Source organism: Bombina bombina, chromosome 2 (genome assembly GCF_027579735.1).
Source record: "Bombina bombina isolate aBomBom1 chromosome 2, aBomBom1.pri, whole genome shotgun sequence".
NCBI classification, from domain to species: domain Eukaryota; kingdom Metazoa; phylum Chordata; class Amphibia; order Anura; family Bombinatoridae; genus Bombina; species Bombina bombina.
In genome coordinates, this window is record NC_069500.1 from 705,791,181 (window position 1) to 705,804,327 (window position 13,147).

At 42.2% G+C, this 13,147-nt stretch overlaps 1 protein-coding gene across 1 annotated transcript in view; it reads right to left on the reverse strand.

Annotated features, from left to right (window-relative positions):
• Positions 1–13,147, reverse strand: part of SMC2 (structural maintenance of chromosomes 2) — a 291,284-nt gene that overhangs the window by 71,684 nt on the left and 206,453 nt on the right. The window contains 4 exon segments of the mRNA XM_053702691.1: positions 493–640; positions 1,167–1,327; positions 2,334–2,450; positions 3,365–3,565. Of these exon segments, the coding sequence (XP_053558666.1) occupies positions 493–640; positions 1,167–1,327; positions 2,334–2,450; positions 3,365–3,565 (627 nt within the window).

Here is a 13,147-nt window from a genome sequence, read left to right on the forward strand (position 1 = left end):
AACTTATTCATCTCTCTAGAAATAAAAATACTGAACATACCTCAAAGCAGGTAATCTGCAGGCCGTTCCCCCAACTGAAGTTTTCCCATATTCATCAGTTATGTGTGAGAACAGCAATGGACCTTAGTTACAAACCGCTAAGATCACATATCTCTTGATACTTCCTTTCTTGTCGAGAGTTGCAAGAGAATGACTGGGAGTGGCAGTTAGGGGAGGAGCTATATAGACAGCTCTGCTGTGGGTGTCCTCTTGCAACTTCCTGTTGGGAAGGAGAAAATCCCACAAGTAATGGATGAACCCGTGGACTGGATACACCTTACAAGATAAATATGTATGTATGTGTGGTGGGAGGTGAATTTATAGGCATTTTGAGGTTTGGGAGACTTTGCCCCCTCCTGGTAGGAATGTATATCCCATACATCACTAACTCATGGACTCTTGCCATTTACATGAAATAAATTAAAACAAGCCACCCCCTTCCCCCTCTTGCACCTGTGAGTGTCTAAAGTGAGTACGAAGCATCTGTCCAATGTTCTGTGTGTGTGAGAGATCCAAAGCAGCATCCACCTCATCCAAGATGTAAATTGGAGCAGGTTTAAAAAGAAGCATGGCCAGAATGAGAGATAATGCCACTAGAGACCTAAAAAGAAAAATGCATTAGATTAGTAGTCAACTGATGCAAGTTATTTGTGGTGACAAAAGTTCTTCCTACACAAGTGCAATGTCAAAACTCGTGCATGTGCCCTATTTCCCCATATGCCTGTTTATAAAGCATACAGGAGCTTGCAAATAGCCATACGCTTTTTTTTTTTAAATACTATAATCAAGCTAAATTTGTATCAGTTTTGTTTTTAACCATAGGGCTAAGATACATTAAAAGCATGGCAGGTTTTTGAGTTGTAAATCACTTTAAATTGAATCAGCTTATGTAAATAGCAGTAAACTGGCAACATTTTTACTTAAGCGTGATACATTTAGGAGGCTTAATAAAAACAAAAGTGTTTACCTTATCTATGAATAACATTGCTTTTCCATTTAAACGCTTAAAACAAAGACCAATGTTCAATTTCTATCAGTAAATTAATGTAAACCGTAAAACAATCTGGTCAACAATTAACTTCCATTAAAATCAAATAGTTAAATAAAATAATAAAAACTGAACTTACCTCTGTCCTCCACTAAGCTCTGTGAGGTTTTCTTTCCACGTATTGCCCAAAGCAACTTTGAATTCAAGCCCATCCAGTACTGTATGACCTTCTGGAGGTGCCAGTTTTGCATTTGCACCAGGTAATAAAGTGGAAAAGATGGAACCAAAGTCTTTGTTCACCTACAATATGATAGATAATACAGCACAATCAGTCTTAAAGAAGAGCAAGATAAAGCTGACAAAGAAAAATGGTAAAAAAAGTTACCTATATTGAAAAAGGCACTTAAGGAACACTTAAGTCAAAATGAAACCTTCAAGATTCAAATAGAGCATGACATTTTAAACAGCTTTTCAATTTACTTCCATTATTAAATTGTGCAGTCTTTTTATATTTACACTTTGATTTCTTGGCACATGCTCAGTAGGAGTATACATATATGCATTTTGTGATTGGCTGATGGCTATCAGATGATACAGGGGGATGGGGTAGGAAATGTAAGCAAAATTTAAAATTGTCCAGGTTGGGGGGGGGGGGGGGGGGGAGAGAATCTACTGCTCATTTAAAATTCAGAGTGCTACTGTCTTGTTATTATGCATTTGTGTATTAACCAATTCTACTCTATTTGATAGTCCATTAAGCTGAAACAATTTAAGCCATTAATTATACATTGTTCTTTACTAGATGTGGGTTCCTCATCATCTTAGTTTCTAAGGGATATTACAAAGTAGCCCAGGGATATATCCCTTGAAAACGCACTCAGAATTCAAACTCCTGGTCTCTCTTGCTGTGGCCAATCAGAGTTTGCTCTAATGTTAAATCTGATACCCACTGTACCGTTACCAACTAGACAATATAGGATAACTGCAGTGTGTATTCCAGGTCTCTGGGTAGGTGATAACCAAGTACGAAGTTAATATACACAGGGCATTTACACTGAGATTACCCCCTCCTCACACACAAACAGGGTGGACTAGCTCTAGGCCACTGCTCTTACCCTAAAATATACTTCCCATACTGGACTAAGGGGTAATTGAATGACTGAGTGTTCAAACTCTGTATCAAACCAAATAGAATATAGTAAAAAATAAATAATGTCCTTCTACAGGACCCCCCCCCCCCCCCGTGTGCAGCATTCCTTCAACCACACACTTTCATAGGAATACAATTCCATTAATTACAGTTTACCTTTTGCCATGCAATATTCAAAGCTTCATTTTTCTTCTGATCAAGCTCTTCGATAGTGGCCAGAATTTTAGACTTGTCATTCTCGACAATTCTTTTCTTTTTCATTAAATCATTGTACTGTGATAAAAAAAACAACAACATATTTTAGCCTTTCAAAAACCATATAAATTATGGACTGTTTATTTGACCTTTTCCTCAAGAGGTAGTAGTGACAGACACTGTGGGGGACTTTAAAAATGCATGGGAAAAGCATAAGGCTATCCTACAAACAAGATAAGTTTATACTGTTAAGTAATATCGGGCAGACTTGCTGGGCCTATGGCTCTTATCTGCCATCAATATCTATGTTTCTATGTTTTGAAAATGTGTGCTGTTTATTAGAGAAATTTCACAGAAAGCATCTGCTGATCTTCCATGACAGTAAAGATTATAATACAACTATTAAAAGGGACAGAAAATCCAAATTTTTTCTTTCATAAATCAGATAGAGAACCCCCCCCCCCCAATTTACTATCAAATTTGCTTCAATCTCTGGTTATTCTTTCCTGAAGAGATACGTATATAGGTAGATTGCACGTCTGGGGCACTACATGACTAGATTAGATTCTGTTTAGCCTAATGACAAAATCTAAATAAAATATAGGAACCTAAGTCAATTACTAAAAAATAATCAGCATATATTTCCTAATCAATTCCTACATGCATGTAGTTGTATAAAAATTACTCACCACCCCCCCCCCCCCATATTTTTTTTTTTTTTTTAAATCTCCGAAATGGTAAATCAGAGGAAGTTACATTAACTGATGCACCTGCATCCCGCCACATTTAGAACATAGGAACCCAACATTCAGGCAACACAATTGCCATTAAGAGACAACTTTGTGCAAAATAATAAAAAAAAGTTGAGTAATACATTATTAAAAAAATAAATTAAGCTTTATCACAACATCTGTAAAAAAGTTATTTGATAAGTATAATTGTTCTTATACTCCTAAAACCATGCCCCCCTACCATGGAGCATATACACTTACCCTCTCCTCTGCCTGAGTAAGCATGTTCATAGCTCTCATGTTGACATTCCTGCCTAATTTTTCTTTTTTCTCTTGTAATTTCTGCAGTCGCTGCCCGGCCTCCTTAGGATTGTTTGTTTTGAAATCATACGCTGTGTTTGCTTGACCAAAAAGGTGTTTTTCAGACGCAATCCACTCATAATCGTTAATCATTTTAGCAACCTAATGAACACACAAGAGAAATGCTATGTAATACAGATAATAAAACAATGCCTTCAAAGAGATGAAGTTAAATGTAATATTTAATTAAAAACCAAAACAAACAAAAACAAAACAAAACACAGGGCAGTTGATCAAGGTTTTAAAAAAAGTTTTATTGAAATCAGATTTATTTTTATTTTTTTTAAAGGGACGCAACGTAAAAACAGAATTTATGCTTACCTGATAAATTACTTTCTCCAACGGTGTGTCCGGTCCACGGCGTCATCCTTACTTGTGGGAATATCTCTTCCCCAACAGGAAATGGCAAAGAGTCCCAGCAAAGCTGGCCATATAGTCCCTCCTAGGCTCCGCCCACCCCAGTCATTCGACCGACGGACAGGAGGAAAAATATAGGAGAAACCATATGGTACCGTGGTGACTGTAGTTAGAGAAAATAATTCATCAGACCTGAATAAAAAACCAGGGCGGGCCGTGGACCGGACACACCGTTGGAGAAAGTAATTTATCAGGTAAGCATAAATTCTGTTTTCTCCAACATTGGTGTGTCCGGTCCACGGCGTCATCCTTACTTGTGGGAACCAATACCAAAGCTTTAGGACACGGATGAAGGGAGGGAGCAAATCAGGTTACCTAAACGGAAGGCACCACGGCTTGCAAAACCTTTCTCCCAAAAATAGCATCTGAAGAAGCAAAAGTATCAAATTTGTACAATTTGGCAAAAGTGTGCAGTGAAGACCAAGTCGCTGCCTTACATATCTGATCAACAGAAGCCTCGTTCTTGAAGGCCCATGTGGAAGCCACAGCCCTAGTGGAGTGAGCTGTGATTCTTTCAGGAGGCTGCCGTCCGGCAGTCTCATAAGCCAATCGGATGATGCTTTTAAGCCAAAAGGAAAGAGAGGTAGAAGTTGCTTTTTGACCTCTCCTTTTACCAGAATAGACGACAAACAAAGAAGATGTTTGTCTGAATTCTTTTGTAGCTTCTAAGTAGAATTTTAGAGCACGGACTACATCTAAATTGTGTAGCAAACGTTCCTTCTTTGAAAATGGTTTCGGACACAAAGAAGGTACAACTATCTCCTGGTTAATATTCTTGTTGGAAACAACCTTTGGAAGAAAACCAGGCTTAGTACGCAAAACAACCTTATCTGAATGGAACACCAGATAGGGCGGAGTACACTGCAGAGCAGATAACTCTGAAACTCTTCTAGCAGAAGAAATAGCAACCAAAAACAAAACTTTCCAAGATAATAACTTAATATCTATGGAATGTAGAGGTTCAAACGGAACCCCTTGAAGAACTGAAAGAACTAGATTTAGACTCCAGGGAGGAGTCAAAGGTCTGTTAACAGGCTTGATCCTAACCAGAGCCTGAACAAATGCTTGAATATCTGGCACAGCTGCCAGTCGTTTGTGTAGTAAGACAGATAAAGCAGAAATCTGTCCCTTTAGAGAACTCGCAGATAATCCTTTAGCCAAACCTTCTTGCAGAAAGGAAAGAATCTTAGGAATTTTTATCTTATTCCATGGGAATCCCTTGGATTCACACCAACAGATATATCTTTTCCATATTTTATGGTAAATCTTTCTAGTTACCGGTTTTCTGGCCTGAACCAGAGTATCTATCACAGAATCTGAAAACCCACGCTTTGATAGAATCAAGCGTTCAATCTCCAAGCCGTCAGCTGGAGGGAGACCAGATTTGGATGTTCGAATGGACCCTGAACAAGAAGGTCCTGTCTCAAAGGTAGCTTCCATGGTGGAACCGATGACATATTCACAAGGTCTGCATACCAAGTCCTGCGTGGCCACGCAGGAGCTATCAAGATCACAGAGGCCCTCTCCTGTTTGATCCTGGCTACCAGCCTGGGAATGAGAGGAAACTGTGGAAACACAAGCTAGGTTGAAGGTCCAAGGTGCTACTAGTGCATCCACTAGAGTCGCCTTGGGATCCCTGGATCTGGACCCGTAGCAAGGAACCTTGAAGTTCTGACAAGACGCCATCAGATCCATGTCTGGAATGCCCCATAATTGAGTCAACTGGGCAAAGATCTCCGGGTGGAGTTCCCACTCCCCCGGATGGAAAGTCTGACGACTCAGATAATCCGCTTCCCAGTTTTCCACACCTGGGATGTGGATCGCAGATAGATGGCAGGAGTGATCCTCCGCCCATTGTATTATTTTGGTCACTTCTTTCATCGCTAGGGAACTCCTTGTTCCCCCCTGATGATTGATATACGCAACAGTCGTCATGTTGTCTGATTGGAATCTTATGAATCTGGCCTTTGCAAGCTGAGGCCAAGCCCTGAGAGCATTGAATATCGATCTTAGTTCCAGAATGTTTATCGGGAGAAGAGACTCTTCCCGAGACCATAGTCCCTGAGCTTTCAGGGATTCCCAGACCGCGCCCCAGCCCACTAGACTGGCGTCGGTCGTGACAATGACCCACTCTGGTCTGCGGAAGCTCATTCCCTGGGATAGATGGTCCAGGGTCAGCCACCAACGGAGTGACTCTCTGGTCTTCTGATCTACTTGAATCACTGGAGACAAATCTGTATAGTCCCCATTCCACTGTTTGAGCATGCACAGTTGTAATGGTCTTAGATGAATTCGTGCAAAAGGAACTATGTCCATTGCTGCAACCATCAACCCTACTACTTCCATGCACTGAGCTATGGAAGGACGTGGAACAGAGTGAAGATCTTGACAAGTGCTTAGAAGTTTTGACTTTCTGACATCTGTCAGAAAAATACTAATTTCTAAGGAATCTATTATTGTTCCCAAGAAGGGAACTCTTGTCGACGGAGACAGAGAACTTTTTTCTATGTTCACCTTCCATCCGTGAGATCTGAGAAAGGCCAGAACGATGTCTGTATGAGCCTTTGCTTTTGAAAGGGACGACGCTTGTATTAGAATGTCGTCCAAGTACGGTACTACTGCAATGCCCCTCGGTCTTAGAACCGCTAGAAGAGACCCGAGTACCTTTGTGAAAATCCTTGGAGCAGTGGCTAACCCGAATGGGAGGGCCACAAACTGGTAATGTTTGTCCAGAAAGGCGAACCTTAGGAACTGATAATGTTCTTTGTGGATAGGAATATGTAGGTACGCATCCTTTAGATCCACGGTAGTCATAAATTGACCTTCCTGGATAGTGGGTAGAATCGTTCGAATGGTTTCCATTTTGAACGATGGTACCCTGAGAAATTTGTTTAGGATCTTTAAATCCAGAATTGGTCTGAAGGTTCCCTATTTTTTGGGAACTACGAACAGATTTGAGTAAAATCCCATTCCTTGTTCCGTCATTGGAACAGGGTGTATCACTCCCATCTTTAACAGGTCTTCTACACAATGTAAGAACGCCTGTCTCTTTATTTGGTTTAAGGATAAGTGAGACATGTGGAACCTTCCCCTTGGGGGTAGTTCCTTGAATTCCAGAAGATAACCCTGAGAAACTATTTCTAGTGCCCAGGGATCCTGAACATCTCTTGCCCAAGCCTGAGCAAAGAGAGAGAGAGTCTGCCCCCTACTAGATCCGGTCCCGGATCGGGGGCTACTCCTTCATGCTGTTTTGCTAGCAGCAGCAGGCTTCTTGGCCTGCTTACCCTTGTTCCAGCCTTGCATAGGTTTCCAGGCTGGTTTCGGCTGTGAGGCATTACCCTCTTGCTTAGAGGATGCAGAATTAGAGGCCGGTCCGTTCCTGAAATTGCGAAAGGAACGAAAATTAGACTTATTCTTGGCCTTGAAAGGCCTATCTTGTGGAAGGGCATGGCCCTTTCCCCCAGTGATGTCTGAGATAATCTCTTTCAATTCTGGCCCAAAGAGAGTTTTACCTTTGAAAGGGATGTTAAGCAATTTTGTCTTGGATGATACATCCGCTGACCAAGACTTTAGCCAAAGCTCTCTGCGCGCCACAATTGCAAACCCTGAATTTTTCGCCGCTAATCTAGCTAATTGCAAAGCGGCATCTAAAATAAAAGAGTTAGCCAACTTAAGTGCGTGAACTCTGTCCATAACCTCCTCATACGGAGTCTCTCTACTGAGCGACTTTTCTAGTTCCTCGAACCAGAACCACGCTGCTGTAGTGACAGGAACAATGCACGAAATGGGTTGTAGAAGGTAACCCTGCTGTACAAAAATCTTTTTAAGCAAACCTTCCAATTTTTTATCCATAGGATCTTTGAAAGCACAACTATCCTCGATAGGGATAGTAGTTCGCTTGTTTAGAGTAGAAACTGCCCCCTCGACCTTAGGGACTGTCTGCCATAAGTCCTTTCTGGGGTCGACCATAGTAAATAATTTCTTAAATATAGGGGGGGGAACAAAAGGTATGCCGGGCTTCTCCCACTCCTTATTCACTATGTCCGCCACCCACTTGGGTATAGGAAAAGCGTCGGGGTGCACCGGAACCTCTAGAAACTTGTCCATCTTGCATAATTTCTCTGGAATGACCAAGTTGTCACAATCATCCAGAGTAGATAACACCTCCTTAAGCAGTGCACGGAGATGTTCTAATTTAAATTTAAATGCCACAACATCAGGTTCAGCTTGTTGAGAAATTTTTCCTGAATCTGAAATTTCCCCATCTGACAAAACCTCCCTCATGGCCACTTCAGATTGGTGTGAGGGTATGACAGAACAATTATCATCAGCGCCCTCCTGCTCTTCAGTGTTTAAAACAGAGCAATCGCGCTTTCTCTGATATGCAGGCATTTTGGATAAAATATTTGCTATGGAGTTATCCATTACAGCCGTCAATTGTTGCATGGTAATAAGCATTGGCGCGCTAGATGTACTAGGGGCCTCCTGCGTGGGCAAAACTGGTGTAGACACAGTAGGGGATGATGTAGTATCATGTCTACTCCCCTCATCTGAGGAATCATCTTGGGCAATTTCATTATCTGTGGCAGTACTGTCCTTACTTTGTTTGGACGCTATGGCACAATTATCACACAATTTTGAATGGAATGGGGAGACACATTGGCTTTCATACATATAGAACATAGCTTATCCAAAGGCACAGACATGTTAAACAGGCTTAAACTTGTCAATAAAGCACAAAAAACGTTTTAAAACAAAACCGTTACAGTCTCTTTAAATTTTAAACAGAGCACACTTTATTACTGAATATGTGAAAAAGTATGAAGGAATTGTTCAAAATTTACCAAAATTTCACCACAGTGTCTTAAAGCCTTAAAAGTATTGCATACCAATTTTCAGAGCTTTAACCCTTAAAATAAGCCGTTTACAAATTTAACCCCTATACAGTCCCAGCTACAGCCTTTGCTGTGACTTTACCAAGCCCAGAGGGGAATACGATACCAAATGACGCCTTCTAGAAACTTTTCCAACTACTTTCAGGTCCTCACACATGCATCTGTATGTCTTGCTCTCAAAAACAACTGCGCAGTAATGGCGCGAAAATGAGGCTCAGCCTACAACTGGGAAGGCCCTCCCTGACTGGAAAAGGCGTCTAACATAGTGCCTGACGTTAAAAAACGTTCCCCAAGTTTATAAGTGTGAATTATCAGCATAAACATGTATAAAATGTCCAAATAAAGCAATCGATTTAGCCCATAAAAGTGTCTACCAGTCTTATAGCCCATATTAAGCCTTTTATTCTGTTTGAAACTAAGAAAATGGCTTACTGGTCCCCATGAGGGGAAATGACAGCCTTCCAGCATTACACAGTCTTGTTAGAAATATGGCTAGTCATACCTTAAGCAGAAAAGTCTGCTAACTGTTTCCCCCAACTGAAGTTACTTCATCTCAACAGTCCTATGTGGAAACAGCAATCGATTTTAGTTACTGTCTGCTAAAATCATCTTCCTCTCACAAACAGAAATCTTCATCCTTTTCTGTTTCAGAGTAAATAGTACATACCAGCACTATTTTAAAATAGTGGAGCCTAGGAGGGACTATATGGCCAGCTTTGCTGGGACTCTTTGCCATTTCCTGTTGGGGAAGAGATATTCCCACAAGTAAGGATAACGCCGTGGACCGGACACACCAATGTTGGAGAAAAAAAAAAAAAAAAATTATGCTTACCTAATAATTTTCTTTTCTTCTGAAGGGAAGAGTCCACAGCTGCATTCATTACTTTTGGGAATTCAGAACCTGGCCACCAGGAGGAGGCAGACACACCCCAGCCAAAGGCTTCAAATACCTCCCCCACTTCCCTCATCCCCCAGTCATTCTGCCAAGGGAACAAGGAACAGTAGGAGAAATACCAGGGTGAAAAAAAGGTGCCAGAAGAAAAATTTTTTTTTTTTACTGCCGCCCCATAGATAAAGTGCGGGCGGGAGCTGTTGACTCTTCCTGTCAGAAGAAAAGAAAATGATCAGGTAAGCATAATTTATGTTTTTCTTCTTAAACGGGAAGAGTTTACAGCTGCATTCATTACTTTTGGGAAAACAATATTTAAGCTAGAGGACACTGAATGCAAACCAAGGGTGGGTACAAAAAAACACGGCTCCTACGAAAGGCACCACAGCCTAAAATTACCCGACACCCTACAAAAAACTAACGGCAAGGGAAAAACCGGAGCCGGGGTAACTACTCATCAGTTACACAACCTGCAAAGCCGTGCTAGAGACCACTCAGACCCAGAGTCTGCTGAGCATAAGGCCTCCGAGGAGTCAGCCCTGCGGCACACAACTCCCACATTCCAAAACCGAAAAAAACCCCACAAAAAAAACCCCACCCTCTATTAACTCCCGAGAGGGAGAGTAGAAGAACCCAGGAGATCAGAAGGACCATCCAAAAACGGACTTAAAGTGAATGTAAATTTTGATGCTAAAGTGCCCTGTTTTTAAATTTTTTATTCATCAAAATTTACATTTCACTCGTTAAAAAATACCTTTTAAACTTGACAGCCGCTTCAGTTACCCCTGGTCGTCGCAAGACATTTCTGAAGTCAGAAATGATGGATCAGTCATCCTCCAATCACTGCTTCCCCCCAGGGGAATCAGTGTCTGATTCTACGCTGTAATTGGAGTAAGCCGGATTCCTCATTTTAGACCCAGGAAGAGGCTTTGCGTCGAACGCAGGAGCGACTGTCCAGATTAAAAGGTAAGTATTTTTTCACAACACAAGTGAAATGTAAATTTTTATGAATTAAAGTGCCCCTCTTTTTAATCAAATTTTTACAAAACGGGCACTTAAACTCCCTAGGAGGACAAGGACCAGAAAATAAATCCATAGTCAGGAGAAAACGTCACTTAGATGACCGGAAGGCAACCCTCAATCCCTGACACAGCACCATACCAACTATGGTGTACCAGAAAACCCGCAAGTTTCCCCTTGTAACCTAGACAAGACCCGTCAGGTTAAGCATAGACAAGAAGAGACAGGAAACAGTCACAGCAGTTTAAAAAGAGCTCTCCAAGAGGGCACAGAGCCATCTAAGGCAAACTCGCGATGACCCTTCCACAGGCAACAAAGCAGTCTTAAACCATTGTGGGACTCATCCCACTGAAAAGTGCTGTAAAATCTCAGCAGCTCCCAACCAGAAAATCCTGGAATCCAAGGAGCGATCCATCCCGGCAACAGCTGCCACCGGTAGAAAGATGGCGACTTAGAGTCCCGCCAACAAAGGGGAGGACAGGTTCATAAAAGTAAACATTCCATGCTGCAAAGCAGACTGATCCCCGACCTTTCTTCCAGGATAATGGTCCCAGCCCCAAGACTAATGAAAGACCTTTATAGACAAGAGTTTCAGACCTTCGGAAGAAAAAAGGATGGATCTACGAGGCATCAAAGCCCCAGAGTAGAACTCTGACCGCTAATAAGAAATTAGCATGCTACCCTGAACCATGACAGGAACCTCATGCTCGGGTCCAAGGACCCCCTACACTGCAGCCTTCCATAAAAATGAACACTCTTCAAGAGAAGAAGCACTCTGATCCACAGCATTCTGATACCAGAAATCAATTCCGTAATACTGAGAACACGAGGGGGAAAAAAACCCTACGAGGCAAGAAAGATAAGGACACACAAGCCTTTTACAGATACTGAGGTACCTCCAACTAATGAGAACATGTAAAATCCCATCCCCACCCTAGGTGAGAAGAAGAAGATTAAACAACGGAAAACGCCCTACTAGAGGCCAACCCTCTGCAATATTGTCAGCCCACTTGGAAGCACCAGATGTCCCAGCAGACAAGTAGGGACCCGTCAGAAAACCTCAAACTGAAGCCTCAGGATGATATTAATATCTCAAAGAGTCAGAAAAAAACCCTGCCCCCTCCAAAGGGACAAGCGGGAGAACCAAACCCTAATGGTAGGCAGAACCTTCCATACCCTTTCCAGGCAAGAGACATGGTCCTAAGAAAAAACATGGTCCTTGAAAAAACAGAACTGATCTGAAGCCCCTGAGGAACCCATAAGCTGCTCCCTATGGTTAGGAGCGCACCCATACAGAGCCTTCCGTCATCTAAAGTCCTTAGATGTAAAATACCGAGCAAGATCCACAAACCCAAGACTCTGAAAAGAACTCCCGACCGGTTTAGGAAAAAGCCACTAGTACCCTTGGATCACAAGGTAATCCATGTAAACAGGCCTAACGACCTGACCCCACGCTGGAAGGCTAAATGGTCAGTTTCCTGACCCAAGACAGGTGAGCAGACTGTAACTGACCCCAGATCTCCTACTCTCAAGTCCAAAGGGCTAGATTTTCAAAAGGATCGACGGGTAGCACCCATGAGGCAAAGACCATGGTATGACAAGGGGTAGTGTTGATCTTGAACAGACTACAGTCTCCAGAGATACCTGCCAGATCGATCTCCCAACATCCTTGAATGGAACAACAACGGGAGCCTCGCAGCTCCTGGTAGAACGGCAGAGAAACCCCTGCACTCCACGCACTAGAGCAAACAAAACTGGTAAAAAGGACATGTCCACTCTTCTATAACAAATGACCCAACCCAAGACGGGAGGGAAGGAAACCGCCACCGCAAAAAGAATGTGACATCCAGAGAGACCACAAGTGAAGACTGAAACGTCCACTTAATCAGATACTAAATCTCCGAAATCAAACACATTTCCAGACTTCCCAATGAATCGAAACCCGTGGTTCCGAGTCCTCAGGGGATCTAGAACCCACGATGACGTCTGAAACAGTCGGTCCTATATCGGACCACACAACCCTCCTACCAGAAGCGTTGGAACTACGCCCCAGGCCCCAAACTTTGTTGTAGGATCCGAGTCCTGAGTCTATAACACTAGGCCATATTATTTTTTTATTTTTTTTAAGCCGATAGGCTAATCAGCACCACAAGGGTGACATGAACCCAAGAAACAGTAGACAGCTCCCGACCAGTACCTGCCTGGTATAAGAGCACTTCAGATCTGTCTAAGGTCCAAGAAAAATCGACCCTAAGGATCGATAATATAAACTAGAAAACATAACCTCGGACTTAACCAAAGTGCGCAACTTCTGAGGAAGTGCTTACAAGCCTGAATCATAGTCTCAATAACAGAATTTGAGAAACCTCTATGCTTCAGAACTAAGAGTTCAATTTCCATGCCATCAAGTTTAGAGACTTTCAAGGTCCTTTCTTCCATCCGGATCTAGACAGATGGTATGAC